We start from the raw sequence: 12,761 nt of genomic DNA, 5'->3' as shown, positions 1-12,761 counted from the left end.
GCACGCCATTGTCTCAGTGTATGGAAGCTAACAGTCTCTGAGCTGTAGTGTGTGTGTTATCAGTGCCCTTATGGCCAAGAAAAGCTGAGTAAACCCCCAGCTCTCCGCACGGATGCTTTATTGGCTGTATATCATCACATTTGAGCTGAGAGCAGCAGCCGGCTGCCATTAGGAAGACAATGCAGTCTCCCATAAATACATTATAATCCAAAACCTCTCTTATTCTCGCAAGCCATTAAACAAACACACACATACACACTCATACTGCATTCTTTTGTCGATGCAAAACTTTCTTTGTTTCTGCATAACTATCTGCATGAAGTATTCATGAGATGGAGAGATGCTAATATAATCTACAGAAAAATCGAATTAATCACAATGTTTTTACTAGGCTGAAAGAAACATTGCTTATGTTTTTTTTTTTAAATTACGCAAATAATGGCCATCATTTTTAATGACTGAATTCGCTGAAAAGAGCATTTGAACAGAAAGTGAAGCGTAAGAATTTAAAGCACACATATATTTAATTATCTCTACTTCTACTTGTAAATGTTTTTATTAAAACAGTAGTATGCAATTAATAACTGTGTATACAGTGTAGTTTAATTGTTATAAATTTTAATTGTATTTATAATATTTTATATATTAATATTTTAAATATAACATACCTTTTAAAAATCAGTAATATGAAATTCATAATTATTCAAATCGACTGACAGTTTAATTATTACATATTATTGTTAATTTGAAAAATATTGATATATTAATTTTACTCGAATTTATTCAATACAACATAGATTTCCTTTAGGAATAAATCATATTATATTGATTAATTATTCACGCTAAGCACAATTTAATTATAACTGTTGATTAAAAATATTTATATTATCAGAATTTATTAAATATAACAAATATCTTAAAAATGTATGGGTATGCTTCTTATTTTATAATATGTTTTTAAAATAAAATAATAATAATAATAATAAAAGTAATAATAGGGAACTAAGATATATTAGTTTTTTATTTTTCCATTAATTTGCGTTATTCTCTCTCACAAACAGGGGACAGCAGGAAAGCCGGGACCCCGGGGACAGAGAGGACCCACGGTAAGGCAACAAAGTTTGGACAAAAACAAACAAGACGTGATCCTTTTGCTGATCAGTTTAGGACTGATTTCATACACTGCTTTCTCAAACTTCTTGTGATCGTAGGGACCCCGTGGTGAAAGAGGGCCGAGGGGACCAACTGGTAAAGCAGGACCAAAGGTGAGACTGTGCCTTTTCATCACTATTCTGCATTTGTAAGAAGCTTTTCAGGGTCTTCTGTCTTAGTAAATAAGTAATATGACATGCAAATGTAAAATCATATCATGCATGCATTCAAGCTTACATAAAACAAGTGCTTGGCACATAAAAATTCAATTATGAAAAGCACATCATACCCTGATTGACTGAAAGAAAACATCTGGGGCTTCAGGATATTTGAACCCTCTTTCATCATTTGTTGTGCTTTGAAAGCTAAAAGTGTTGACAGGAGCAAATGGTGCTCCTATCACATTTCAAAACGCAAGCTCAGCTGGAGCGAATCCAAATGCTACAGGGATTTTACCCATCTGCAAATCCTCTATCAGTCAAACAAATCTTTAATGGCACTCATTACCTCGGGCAATAAGCATAAGTTTTACGATATTATTAATATTTAATCGCATTTGCATGGACAAACATTCTGAAATATTAAAACGTTCTGTTTAATTTCCCTTTTCTCCTTTGTTTCTCATCCCCTCTTTCACAGGGCAACTCAGGAAGCGACGGCCCCCCAGGACCACCCGGTGAACGGGTACGGTTTAAATAATAATCGAATCCTTCAAAAAGTATTGATTTTTGCTTCAGAGAGAGAGATTTCACGCTCTTTTCTGTCCTTTCTCACAGGGTCCGTTAGGAGCAGCGGGACCTACTGGATTCCCCGGCCCTAAGGGTCCACCGGTAAGTGATGTTAACACTAGAAATAACTATAGAAATCCTACTTTCATCCAATCATCTGTCCTGATTTGCCCTCTATCACTCCCTCTCTCTTGTTTTAAGGGTCCTCCTGGAAAGGACGGGCTGCCCGGACACCCTGGCCAGAGAGGAGAGACTGTGAGTGGCGTCTGATATGAACACACACACTTTTATTCACACACTTGTGCTTAAAACTCACTTGTATTTTCTTCTGGCAGGGTTTCCAAGGTAAAACTGGACCTCCCGGACCCCCAGGTGTAGTCGGACCTCAGGTAAATGGAGCACAGAATGCTGAAGTTCAAATGTTCAAATTTTCTAAATGATTCTAGAATTACACACTAAATAATGCCTTTAGTAAAATTTCAATAAAATGGGTTACAAAATGGTCGAAAAACCTGAGGATGGACCTCATGAATAATGTCATAAAATGTTTGGCCCATTAAAAAGAAATATATATATATTTCAATATTTCAATTGAAAATATGATTTTAATTACTGTGTTACTATTTTTTTATAGTTTTATAAAAAAAAAGAAATTGTAATAATGACAAAGAATGGCAGAAAACATAACTGTCATCAAAATAATAAAGCAGAATAATGTTTATTTTTTATTTGATTTTTGGATGAAATATGATGTTGACAGTGTTGTTATTGTAAACTAAAAGTATAAAATATATAAATATTACACAAAAAATGTAAATAAAATTAAATAACTAAATAAATACATTAAGCTGAATTACTAAACTCCCTAAACATTAACTAAATATTTTCTTTAATTAAAATAATGTTCAAATATAGTTAAATAAAAAATGTTAGATGAAAAACTTAAAATAATAGTAATACAATTATAAATGAAGCCTTGAAATGAAATAAGTGAAATAAATATGTTAAGCTGAATTATTAAAATTAGACAGTGTTGTTTTTGTTAACTAAAACTGTTACAATTTTCTGGAACAAAAATAAAGTTGAAATAAAATTTAATATAAATGTAAATATAAATATAAATTAGATGAAAAACAAAAAATACAATTAGAAATGTTGCCTTGAAATGCAAGTTGTATTATCAAAATTAATAAAACTGAAATTAAAAATTTATTCTAAAACACCTACAAATGACACCTACCAACAAAAGCACGTAACAAAATTACTAAAGTAAAAAAAAAAAAAAACCTTTCAAGCAAATTCAAAACACGAATACAATAGTATATGAATAATACTAAAACAACATTGTCCAGACATTTCATTAATCCAGGATCAAAATATTTCAAAGACCTGTGGCCTTTTGACCTGGACCAGTAATAAACCACCTAGCAACCACCCAGAGCTCCCTAGCAACCACAAAGCAATACTCTGGTTACCGCTAACAACAACCTAGCGAAGTGACAGGGCATTCTGAACGATCAAGAGCCCCTCAGGAAATGTAAAAATCTGCTTTCCAGTGCTATGCTAATTTGGGCTGTTTTCAAGCATTTTAAGCTACTTCTACACTCTGTTGTATCTTTAATACTCTGGAGGCATTAGACGCGCTCCACTCTGGGCTGCATCTACCATCCGCACAAGAATAAAACTTTCTAAAGCATTTCACTTAGAAAACAACACACCCATCTGTTTATCCAGAGTGGCTACCACAGGCAGAGGCCAGAGACACGTGCTACATATTCATGAGGCTGTCAGCAGCCATCACTCGCTCATTAGATTATCTTAAAGGTGTCCTAAGGTTGTCACCCGGGAATCAGAATGGCTCCATTAGGTTACATATGGGCCGTTTGTTGGCCTGCCTGTGCTTTGTCTCCTGACATGCTTTTGTTTATGCGGTTAGATGTTGGCGCTGACTGGGTAATGAATTATTCATAAGCAATCATGATATTCAGCTTTTTATGCAAATGTTGAGGTGGGCACAGGTTTCAACAGTGCCACACATACACACATATGGATGTTCAAGTGCACATGCTCTGCCATGCAAATGGAGGCATATAATCTGATTTTCTTTCTTCCGCTCTTCGTGTTGCATAATTTGCATAACCGCTGATCTTCATGAAACACCTGTAGCATCTTTATTAATGTATGTTTTCCAGAGGTTTCGATTGCTTTCCTTGATTTTGCTGTTCAAACACACTTTTGAACAATGAAAGAACTAGGAGTACAGCCGTTCATTGTGTTCCAGATGCATCGATTTAAAATCGACCTTTAAATATGACTACGTAATAAGGAATTATTTGTCTTGCTGTAGATTTAAAATGTTAGCATTTGAATTAATCTTACTTTGTTAAGGTAGCAATATACATAAATTAATCATTTGCAAACTTTGCAAATTGCTTTGCTGAGGTGAATTAAACCATTCTGGAAATTAAATTGGAATTGAATTGATTCAGTGACAACACAAAGATTCATCTACTCCACTTCAATATAAATATATAAATAAACATTCTTATATAAAATGTTGTATTTCAATGTTAAGTACTATATTTAATATTAATGTTAATTTTTTATATATTAATTACTTATTTTTTAAATAAAATGTGGAATCTTTAATAAATAATGTCAAATAATTAGTACCTTTAAAGGTTTATTTCACATTTTCTCTCTCTTTAAATTGTGTAACTTTCAGGTTTTACAGATATCTTATATAATATATACAATATATATTCATTTTTAATCATAGTTCATTTTTTATTTAGATTTAAAATGTTATAATTTAAATGAAGTATTCTTGACCTTGGACCACAAAACCATTCGTAAGGGAAAATTTCTCGAAATTGAGATTTTTACATCATCTGAATTTATAAGCTTTTCTTTAATGTATGGTTTATTAGGATCGAACAATATTTGGCCGAGATACAACTATTTGAAAATCTGGAATGTAAGAGTGCAAAAAAGTCAAAATACTGAGAAAATCATCTTTAAAGTTGTCCAAATGAAGTTCTTAGCAATGCATATTACTAATCAAAAATTAGGTTTTGACATAATTATGGTTAGACATTTACAAAATATATTCATGGAACATGATCTTTACTTAATCTCCTCATGATTTTTGGCATAAATAAAAATCTAGAATTTTGACCCATGTAATGTTTTTTTGGCTATTGCTACAAATATACCCCAGCGACTTAAAACTGGTTTTGTGATCCAGGGTCACATTTTGTTAAAATAGCAATATGCATCAATATATCACATGAAAACTGGTGAATTAAGGCGTTCTGAAATTGCAAATCTGTTTTGAATTGATTCACAAGAAATCGTCAATTGATTTGATTCATAATCAACCTAAAGATGAATCTACTCCAATACCTTACCCATAATCCATCTCTCTTTCTGTTCAGGGACCAACAGGTGAAACAGGACCAATGGGAGAGCGAGGCCACCCTGGACCCCCAGGACCACCTGGTGAACAGGGTCTGCCTGGACAAGCAGGAAAAGAGGGAGCAAAGGTGCGAACAAATTCAGGCCATACACACTTCAAAATTTACACACAATAAAGTTACAAATACACAGATCCAAATACATATATCTATTCAACAATTCATATCTGGGGTTGATAGGGAGATCCCGGTCCTGCAGGACCCACAGGTAAAGACGGACCTCCAGGGCTGCGAGGGTTTCCAGGAGAGAGAGGTTTACCAGGCCCTGTGGTGAGTATCACGAACAAACCCTTTACCCCAAGAATCACACTTGGTGTAACTCGCCCTTAAATTCTGCACAGGCCAGCATCTCTCTTTCATGTTTTGAGCTTTTGGTTTGTTGTTCAGTATAAATAGTACATCTCTGTGTCACCTCTACCCATCAAATGTGTCGTGAAGCAGCACATGGACGTGTTTGTGTGCGTTCAGCAGTTTTGTGTGTGTGTTTGCAGGGGTCTGCAGGTTTGAAAGGGAGTGAAGGACCTCCAGGGCCACCTGGACCCGCTGTAAGTAGACATGCTCTTTCTTTTTGTCCATCACTTCTCCAGCTGCTTTCTTATTCGCTTGTTTACCTTGTTTTCTCTTTCTCCTTTTGCTCCACACTGGGTTTTCAGTGAGTACAGTGATTCAGTTCATGTGACATGGATGATGTACAGTATATTATCAGTATCAGGCAAACATTAGGACTTATCTGATTGAATTTATTTTTACTTTTTGATATATGTGCTGGAATATTGCAGAAAATGCACATAAACATACACTACTATTTAAAAGAAAGTAACACTTTTGTTCAGCAAGGATGCACTGAATACATCAAAAGAGACTGCAAGGATATTCACAGTGTTACAAAATATTACTATTTCAAATAAACACTGCATTGTTTAAACGTTCTATTCGCCAAAGAACAAAATTGTTTAATGAATATATTACAACTAGTGCTGTCAACGTTAACGCGTTAACGCATGCGATTAATTTTTGTCTGGTTTAACGTGTCAAAGTATTTAACGCAATTAACGCAGCATCCGTATTTTCTGCCATCCGTTGGCTAGCTTTACATTATATGATCACGCTCTTATTCATTTAAATGCTTTTAAACATTTCAAGCGCGGCAAGACAAAAGAGAATGCGCTGTCTGTGAATGCCCTTATGTGACACATACACACGTACACACACACACACACACACACACACAATGCATAGACAGGGCGCCAGAATCCAGTTCTCTTAAGCGCTTGAACTAACAATAAACATCCCAAAGTGCCAGTTTTGTCGATTATCCTCATAAGAGCAATCTTAAAGGATTTATATAAAGTCTAAAATGAACAAAAAGAGTTGTGAGAGAATGAGGCGAGATCCATAGACAGTATATAAACGGTGAGATCCGCATGTCTGTCTGCTCGTAAAGGGACAGCAGCCAATAAAGCTTCCTGTCAGTAAAGTTAAAGAACAAAGGGAACAGAGAAAATGAATCGCTGCTCTTGACTAAATAACTTTTGTTGCTTTAATAAGGATTAACTATTTAATTTATAGTTTATGCAGTGCAGACTGCATATAACTTTGATAACTTTATTAAATTTCTGTATATTTCCTAACTGTTAAGACAGGAAGGGCAGAAGTAAACATGACATTTATTATGGGTTTATGTTAGCATTGTTTTAAGTTTACTTAAATTAAAAACTGTTATATTTTTGAAGCCTAATAATAAATGTAAAAAAAAAAAAAAATCAGTAGCTGTATTAATATCAGTAATACTGGCCTTCATTCATAAAAAGAGGCCATTTAAACAAGTATTTAAAATATACTGTCTTTGTTGTTTCTACATTAATTTGATTAACTGTGAATATATTACATAAAAAAAATATTAAAAACGTACAAAAACATTTCTTTTTTTATTGCGATTAATTGCGATTAATCACAGAAAAAATGTGTGATTAATCTAGTTAAAGTTTTTAATCGATTGACAGCACTAATTACAACATATTTCAAAATACTACTGTGTTGCTGTATTTTTGATTAAAGAAATAATGCCTTGTAAAATAATTAAATAAAACTTTCAAAACCATTACAAAACCTTACTAACCTTAAACTTTTGAATGGTAGTGTACATGTGAACAGTGTTATTGATGAGTGCGATTGAAAGAAGATGCTCAAATATTAATATTTGTATTTAAATGTTAAATAATACATTTTATAATATATTCAATATTAAATATTTTAATATATAATAATGAATGTGGCAAATAGTAATAAATAAAGGGAAAAAACGAAGTCAGACTAGTGCATGTTTATAATAGATGATTAAAACGATTTATCTGTTTATCTTTTCTCTCTCTTTTCATGCAGTCTTGACTCCAGGATTTTGAATATTCAGATTTACTGATATCTTATATAATGCCGCAATATGCATAATTATATAATCAGTAATTTGAAAACACAGCATTTATTTCTGCATTAAAAATCATATATGCATGCCGGCTGTCAATATACACCTCCATATGAATCTTTTTCAAGAACAAATGCATAATTAATCAAACAGATCACCAAGCTTTCATTAGCAAATGGCAGCTGTATATCAATTATGAAATTTCAAATTCATAGGGTTCTCCTGGTGAACGTGGTGCTGCTGGCCCTGCTGGTCCTACCGGCCTCCCGGGCCGACCCGGACCTCAAGGACCCCCGGGCCCCTCTGGAGAGAAAGGTGGACCTGTGAGTACTTCCTCAAACACGCCCCGTCTTCATTTCTGAGCTTCATTTCACTGTCAAATGATTCAATAACTGAGTATATCCTCTCATATTAGGGCGAGAAAGGACCTCAAGGCCCAGCTGGTAGAGACGGTATTCAGGGACCTGTGGGACTTCCAGGCCCAGCCGGACCCATCGGACCCCCGGGAGAGGACGGTGATAAGGTACAGAAGAAAAAGAAGTGATAGAAGAAGGTTTGAGAAGAGAAGAGAATGAATTAAAGACAGAGAGATGTGGGCATGAAATTGATGATCATGGATGAATCTGATGGGTTTGCTAGATGATTAAGTGATGGTCACACACACACACACACACACACACACACACACACATACACACACACACACACACACATAGATCAAATGACTCCACTGTCTGATCAATATTTTCTCTAGAGGAATGGATGGATGGTTCAATATTTGCTCTGCGCATTGCAAAATATTTGAGAACCAAAAAAAGCCTAGATTATAAATACTAGGGTTTTTAATTTAAAATGAATGTTTAATCACGATTAAACTCATAAGTTAGCATGTTAATACATTTATTTATACCAGGTGTTTTCTGTGTATGGTTTGTGTTTATTAGAGTAACAAACCGTTAAATTAGCAGCATAGCAATGTCAAATAAGCATATAAGATATATATGTGAAACTGAAGTAGAATCAAATATGCAGTTAGTCTTATTGGAAAGGATCTCATGTAACACTTGTCAGGGAAGTGACATCACGGTGACACTCTCACTCTCACCTACACAAGCAGATTTTGTGTGTGTGTGTGTGTGTGTGTGTGATACCAACATGTGTTAGCATTGGCTGTTTTAAGGTGTGAGCGATATTTGAAGGATGTACGTGTTGGATCTGCCATGTGTGACAGGTGCAAAGGCTTCTGGGAAATTAAAAAAAAAAACGTATAAATGAAGTAGAGTATTATTGCTTACTCTGGCAATGACATGTTTTTTAGGCATGTACCATGTTAATACCACATTTTTATTTCAACATATACAATGGTAATATCATTGTGTTATTTGATTGTCCTTGGAGTTTCATGTAAATACCATATGAATATGAGTGCATTACTGTTCAAAAGTAGATTTTGTATTTTATTTTATAATTTTATTCTAAAAGGTTGTATTAAATTGATCAGAAATGACAGTTGTTAAAACATTTATGATGTCACAAAAAAATTCTGTTCTTTTGAACTTTATGTTAATCAAAGAATCCTAAAAAAATCATTTGATCAAATAATTGCAGCCTTGGTGAGCAGAAGCGATATTTGTCTCACCAAAAAAAAAAAGAAACCTGGATTTGTATTATTGTATTATTTTAGATATCAGATATTTGCGCATGTAAATGCTGTGTTATTGTGACAGGGCGAGCTTGGAGAGCCGGGACAGAAGGGAAGCAAAGGTGACAAGGGCGAGCAGGTAAGTCTACATTTCCATTCCACTTGAGTCTGTAAACATCCTTTCTTCAACGAGTCCTGTCTGGATTCATCTGTCTGTTTGTGTCGTTCTCCCACGACGATCATTCGTTCTGTTATTACCACTGCACCGTTAAGAATATAGATGTTGTCTTTGTTATGAAAATCAATGAGTTGTGCTCGCTTACTTTCTCATTACTTGTTTTCTCCTTCTTTCTGCCGTTCTTCAGGGTCCTCCAGGGCCCGTCGGTAGCCAGGGTCCTTCAGGTCAGCCGGGTCCACCTGTGAGTATATAATGAAGTCAGCCATTTCTTGTACACTTGTACTTGTGTAAGCGGTGTTAGTGATGTCACCTCCTCCCTGCAGGGTGCTGATGGAGAGCCAGGTCCCAGAGGTCAGCAGGGTCTGTTTGGGCAGAAGGGAGATGAGGGTTCACGAGGCTTCCCAGGACCACCAGGACCTGTCGGCCTTCAGGTTAGAGCTTCAAAGTTTGGTTTCTGCTTGTTTAAAACACTGTGGTTTTAGTATATTTGATGTCAGAGTTTGATAGCATAGTTTTTTATTCATTTTTATTAATTGATTAAATTGGTTTAGATGTCATCCTTGTTTTTCAATTTTACGTTTTTTATTGCAATCCTTATATTTACCACTCATATTTTGACAAATTTTAATTTGAATAATATTTTAATCATTCAGCTTTTTTATAATTTTATTAGTTTTTTAATGTCTGTATAGGTTTTATTCATTTTTAGTTTAGTACTTCAAATTAAACTTAATTAAAACAAAGTTTTAGTTATTGCATTGTTTTTGTCAATTTTGATTGATTTTTTTACTAAGCCTATATAGTTTTTATTAATTTGTATTTCAGTTTTAATTTGAGATATTTTAGTATTTAACATTATTATTTCAGTTAACGTTAGAAATTGAGAAATTATGCTGAAAAATAATTTTTGCATGACATGAATAAATGTAAAAATATATTCAAATGGCAAACAGTTATTTTAAAACGTATTCATATTTCACAATTTTACAGTTTTTACTGTATTTTTTATCAGATAAATGCAATCATAGTCAGCATAAGAGACTTTATCAAAAACATTAACAACTCTTACTGACCTTGAACGTGTGCATGGAGTTGTATATAAATATGATAATCATTAAATACCATGATATCACCATCTAAAACCATTACTGCACCATAGTCCACAATATAAAATATTTTATTAATTCATCAGCAAATTTATTCCAGGTGAATAAAAGTCTCACCTTGGAAATATGTCAGATTGTGGAAGTAAAATGGACTGCAAATAGCATTTAATATGGACTGTAGATGTGGTTTATGTAGTTTGTACAGGATTCACCAGGTTAGTTTGAGTTGAATGCTTTTAACTAGTTGTGTTTGTGTGCAGGGATTGCCTGGACCCCCGGGTGAGAAGGGAGAGACTGGTGACGTCGGTCAGATGGTACACATCCACATCCATACAGTCATTCTGATCAAATGTAATTGTATTTTAATAGAAACTGAGCTTTCTTTCTACATTTTCTTGACTTTTCTCTCAGGGTCCACCCGGTCCTCCTGGCCCCAGAGGCCCCTCCGGACCCCCAGGAGCCGATGGACCACAGGGACCCCCGGGAGGAATCGGCAACCCAGGAGCCGTGGGAGAGAAGGTGATCCGCATCAGCGCCATGAACAAATCACTATCATTTCATTTTAATTAGAAACTGACGTCCTTAATGATCTGAGGGAGAATGTGCCTGCCAGTAATGATCCCAGAGTGTGTGTGTGTGTGTGTGTGTGTTTCCTGTAGCTTCTCTCTAGAGTTGAAGCTCTGTTTGTGTTTGCTCATGTGTCTGTAAGTTAAATACTTCTCCGTTTCATTTGCAGACTGTAAGTAAGCCATTCATTGATTATTATCCTCAGAAAGTGTAAAACGCTGTCTCTGAAGCTTGGTTTGAGCTTCACGATCAGCAGCATTATCCTAACCAGAGTTATGATGACAGACAGATTTGTTCATTCCCATTCAAATGATTTAATTCAATGATTAAGCAATGACTGTAAACCATTTAGATGTCAGTAGATTTGCTCATTCAAATTAGAGTGATTTACAGTAATATGACATTTGTATATACAGTTTATTATATTTTTTTAAGTAGTGACTATACAACTAATAAATCTATCAATAGTTTGTTTATTCTAATTAATTTATTAATAAAATTAATAATACATTTATATTTAGTATTTAATGATTATTAATAATAATTTTAAATAGTGACTACAACAAGTACATTTATCAGTAGCTTTGTTAATTCTTATTAGAGTAATTTAATAATAATAATAATAATAACAACAATAATAATTTTAAGTAGTAACTATACAAGTAAATGTATCAATAGCTTATGTTAATTATTAGATTTATTATTATTAATAAACATAAATCTCTATTTATAGCATATAATAATTATATATATTTGTTAAATTTAATTAGTAAGCAATGACTAAATAAGCAAATGTATCAGTACATTTGTTAGTTGTAATTAATGATTTATTATTTTTATTAATAATATAAGAAGAAGATTTTTTAAATACTATAAACGGTGAAGATGTATCCATAGCTTTGTTAATTCTTATCTGAATTATTTAATGGTAAAAATAATAATAATATAGCTGAAAGTATATTATGGTATTTTTCTTAAGTTTGTCATAAAAATAGAAATTTTTAACAAAATACATAATTAAAAATGTTAATGCAAAATGTTAAGAGATATTTATGGTCAGTGAGTTTCTCAGTTTATTCGTCTTTAGCAGATGTGTGAAGTTCATTTTAAACTGTGTTACAAGATTGTTTTTAAGCTTGCAGTAAATGTGCTTTACTTCCAAAATTCAACAAGTAACGTGTTTGTTTACTTCATGTATGTGCAGTGCAGTCATCTTGAGTTTGTGTGTGTGTGTGTATCTTTGTGTATGTCTCAGCAGAGCGTGTGTTCGCATGACTGTGCTCCATCACCTCAGCACTGGCCTCTGTCAGTATTATTTAATACGGTGCTTCAGCACTATTGTTCTTCCCCCGGAACCAAGGACCCGTTTCAGTTTCAGTTAGAGAGCAGTTTTGCCCAGAGAAACGACCCAGAAAAACACAGACGAGGGGAGGACTTAAAAAGAAAACAGATAAAGATGATAGAATGAGACCTGGAGACAAGGCTTTCCG

General features: G+C 33.9%; 1 protein-coding gene across 1 annotated transcript; it reads left to right on the top strand.

The window, feature by feature from the left end:
* Nucleotides 1–1,061: 1,061 nt before the first annotated feature.
* On the top strand, nt 1,062–11,289 carry LOC132134155 (collagen alpha-1(V) chain-like; the record flags this gene model as incomplete). Its single annotated transcript, XM_059546937.1, has 16 exons — nt 1,062–1,106; nt 1,212–1,265; nt 1,792–1,836; nt 1,929–1,982; nt 2,082–2,135; nt 2,216–2,269; nt 5,318–5,425; nt 5,537–5,626; nt 5,848–5,901; nt 7,994–8,101; nt 8,194–8,301; nt 9,506–9,559; nt 9,786–9,839; nt 9,922–10,029; nt 10,965–11,018; nt 11,116–11,289. Coding segments are annotated over 16 exons (1,203 nt in total), but the record flags the coding sequence as incomplete, so codon positions are not given.
* Between the last annotated feature and the right edge of the window lie 1,472 nt (nt 11,290–12,761).

The sequence above is a fragment of the Carassius carassius genome, unplaced genomic scaffold (assembly GCF_963082965.1).
Source record: "Carassius carassius unplaced genomic scaffold, fCarCar2.1 SCAFFOLD_209, whole genome shotgun sequence".
Lineage (NCBI taxonomy): Eukaryota > Metazoa > Chordata > Actinopteri > Cypriniformes > Cyprinidae > Carassius > Carassius carassius.
Note: the sequence above shows the minus strand (reverse complement) of the source record. Positions and strands in the feature narration are given on the sequence as shown.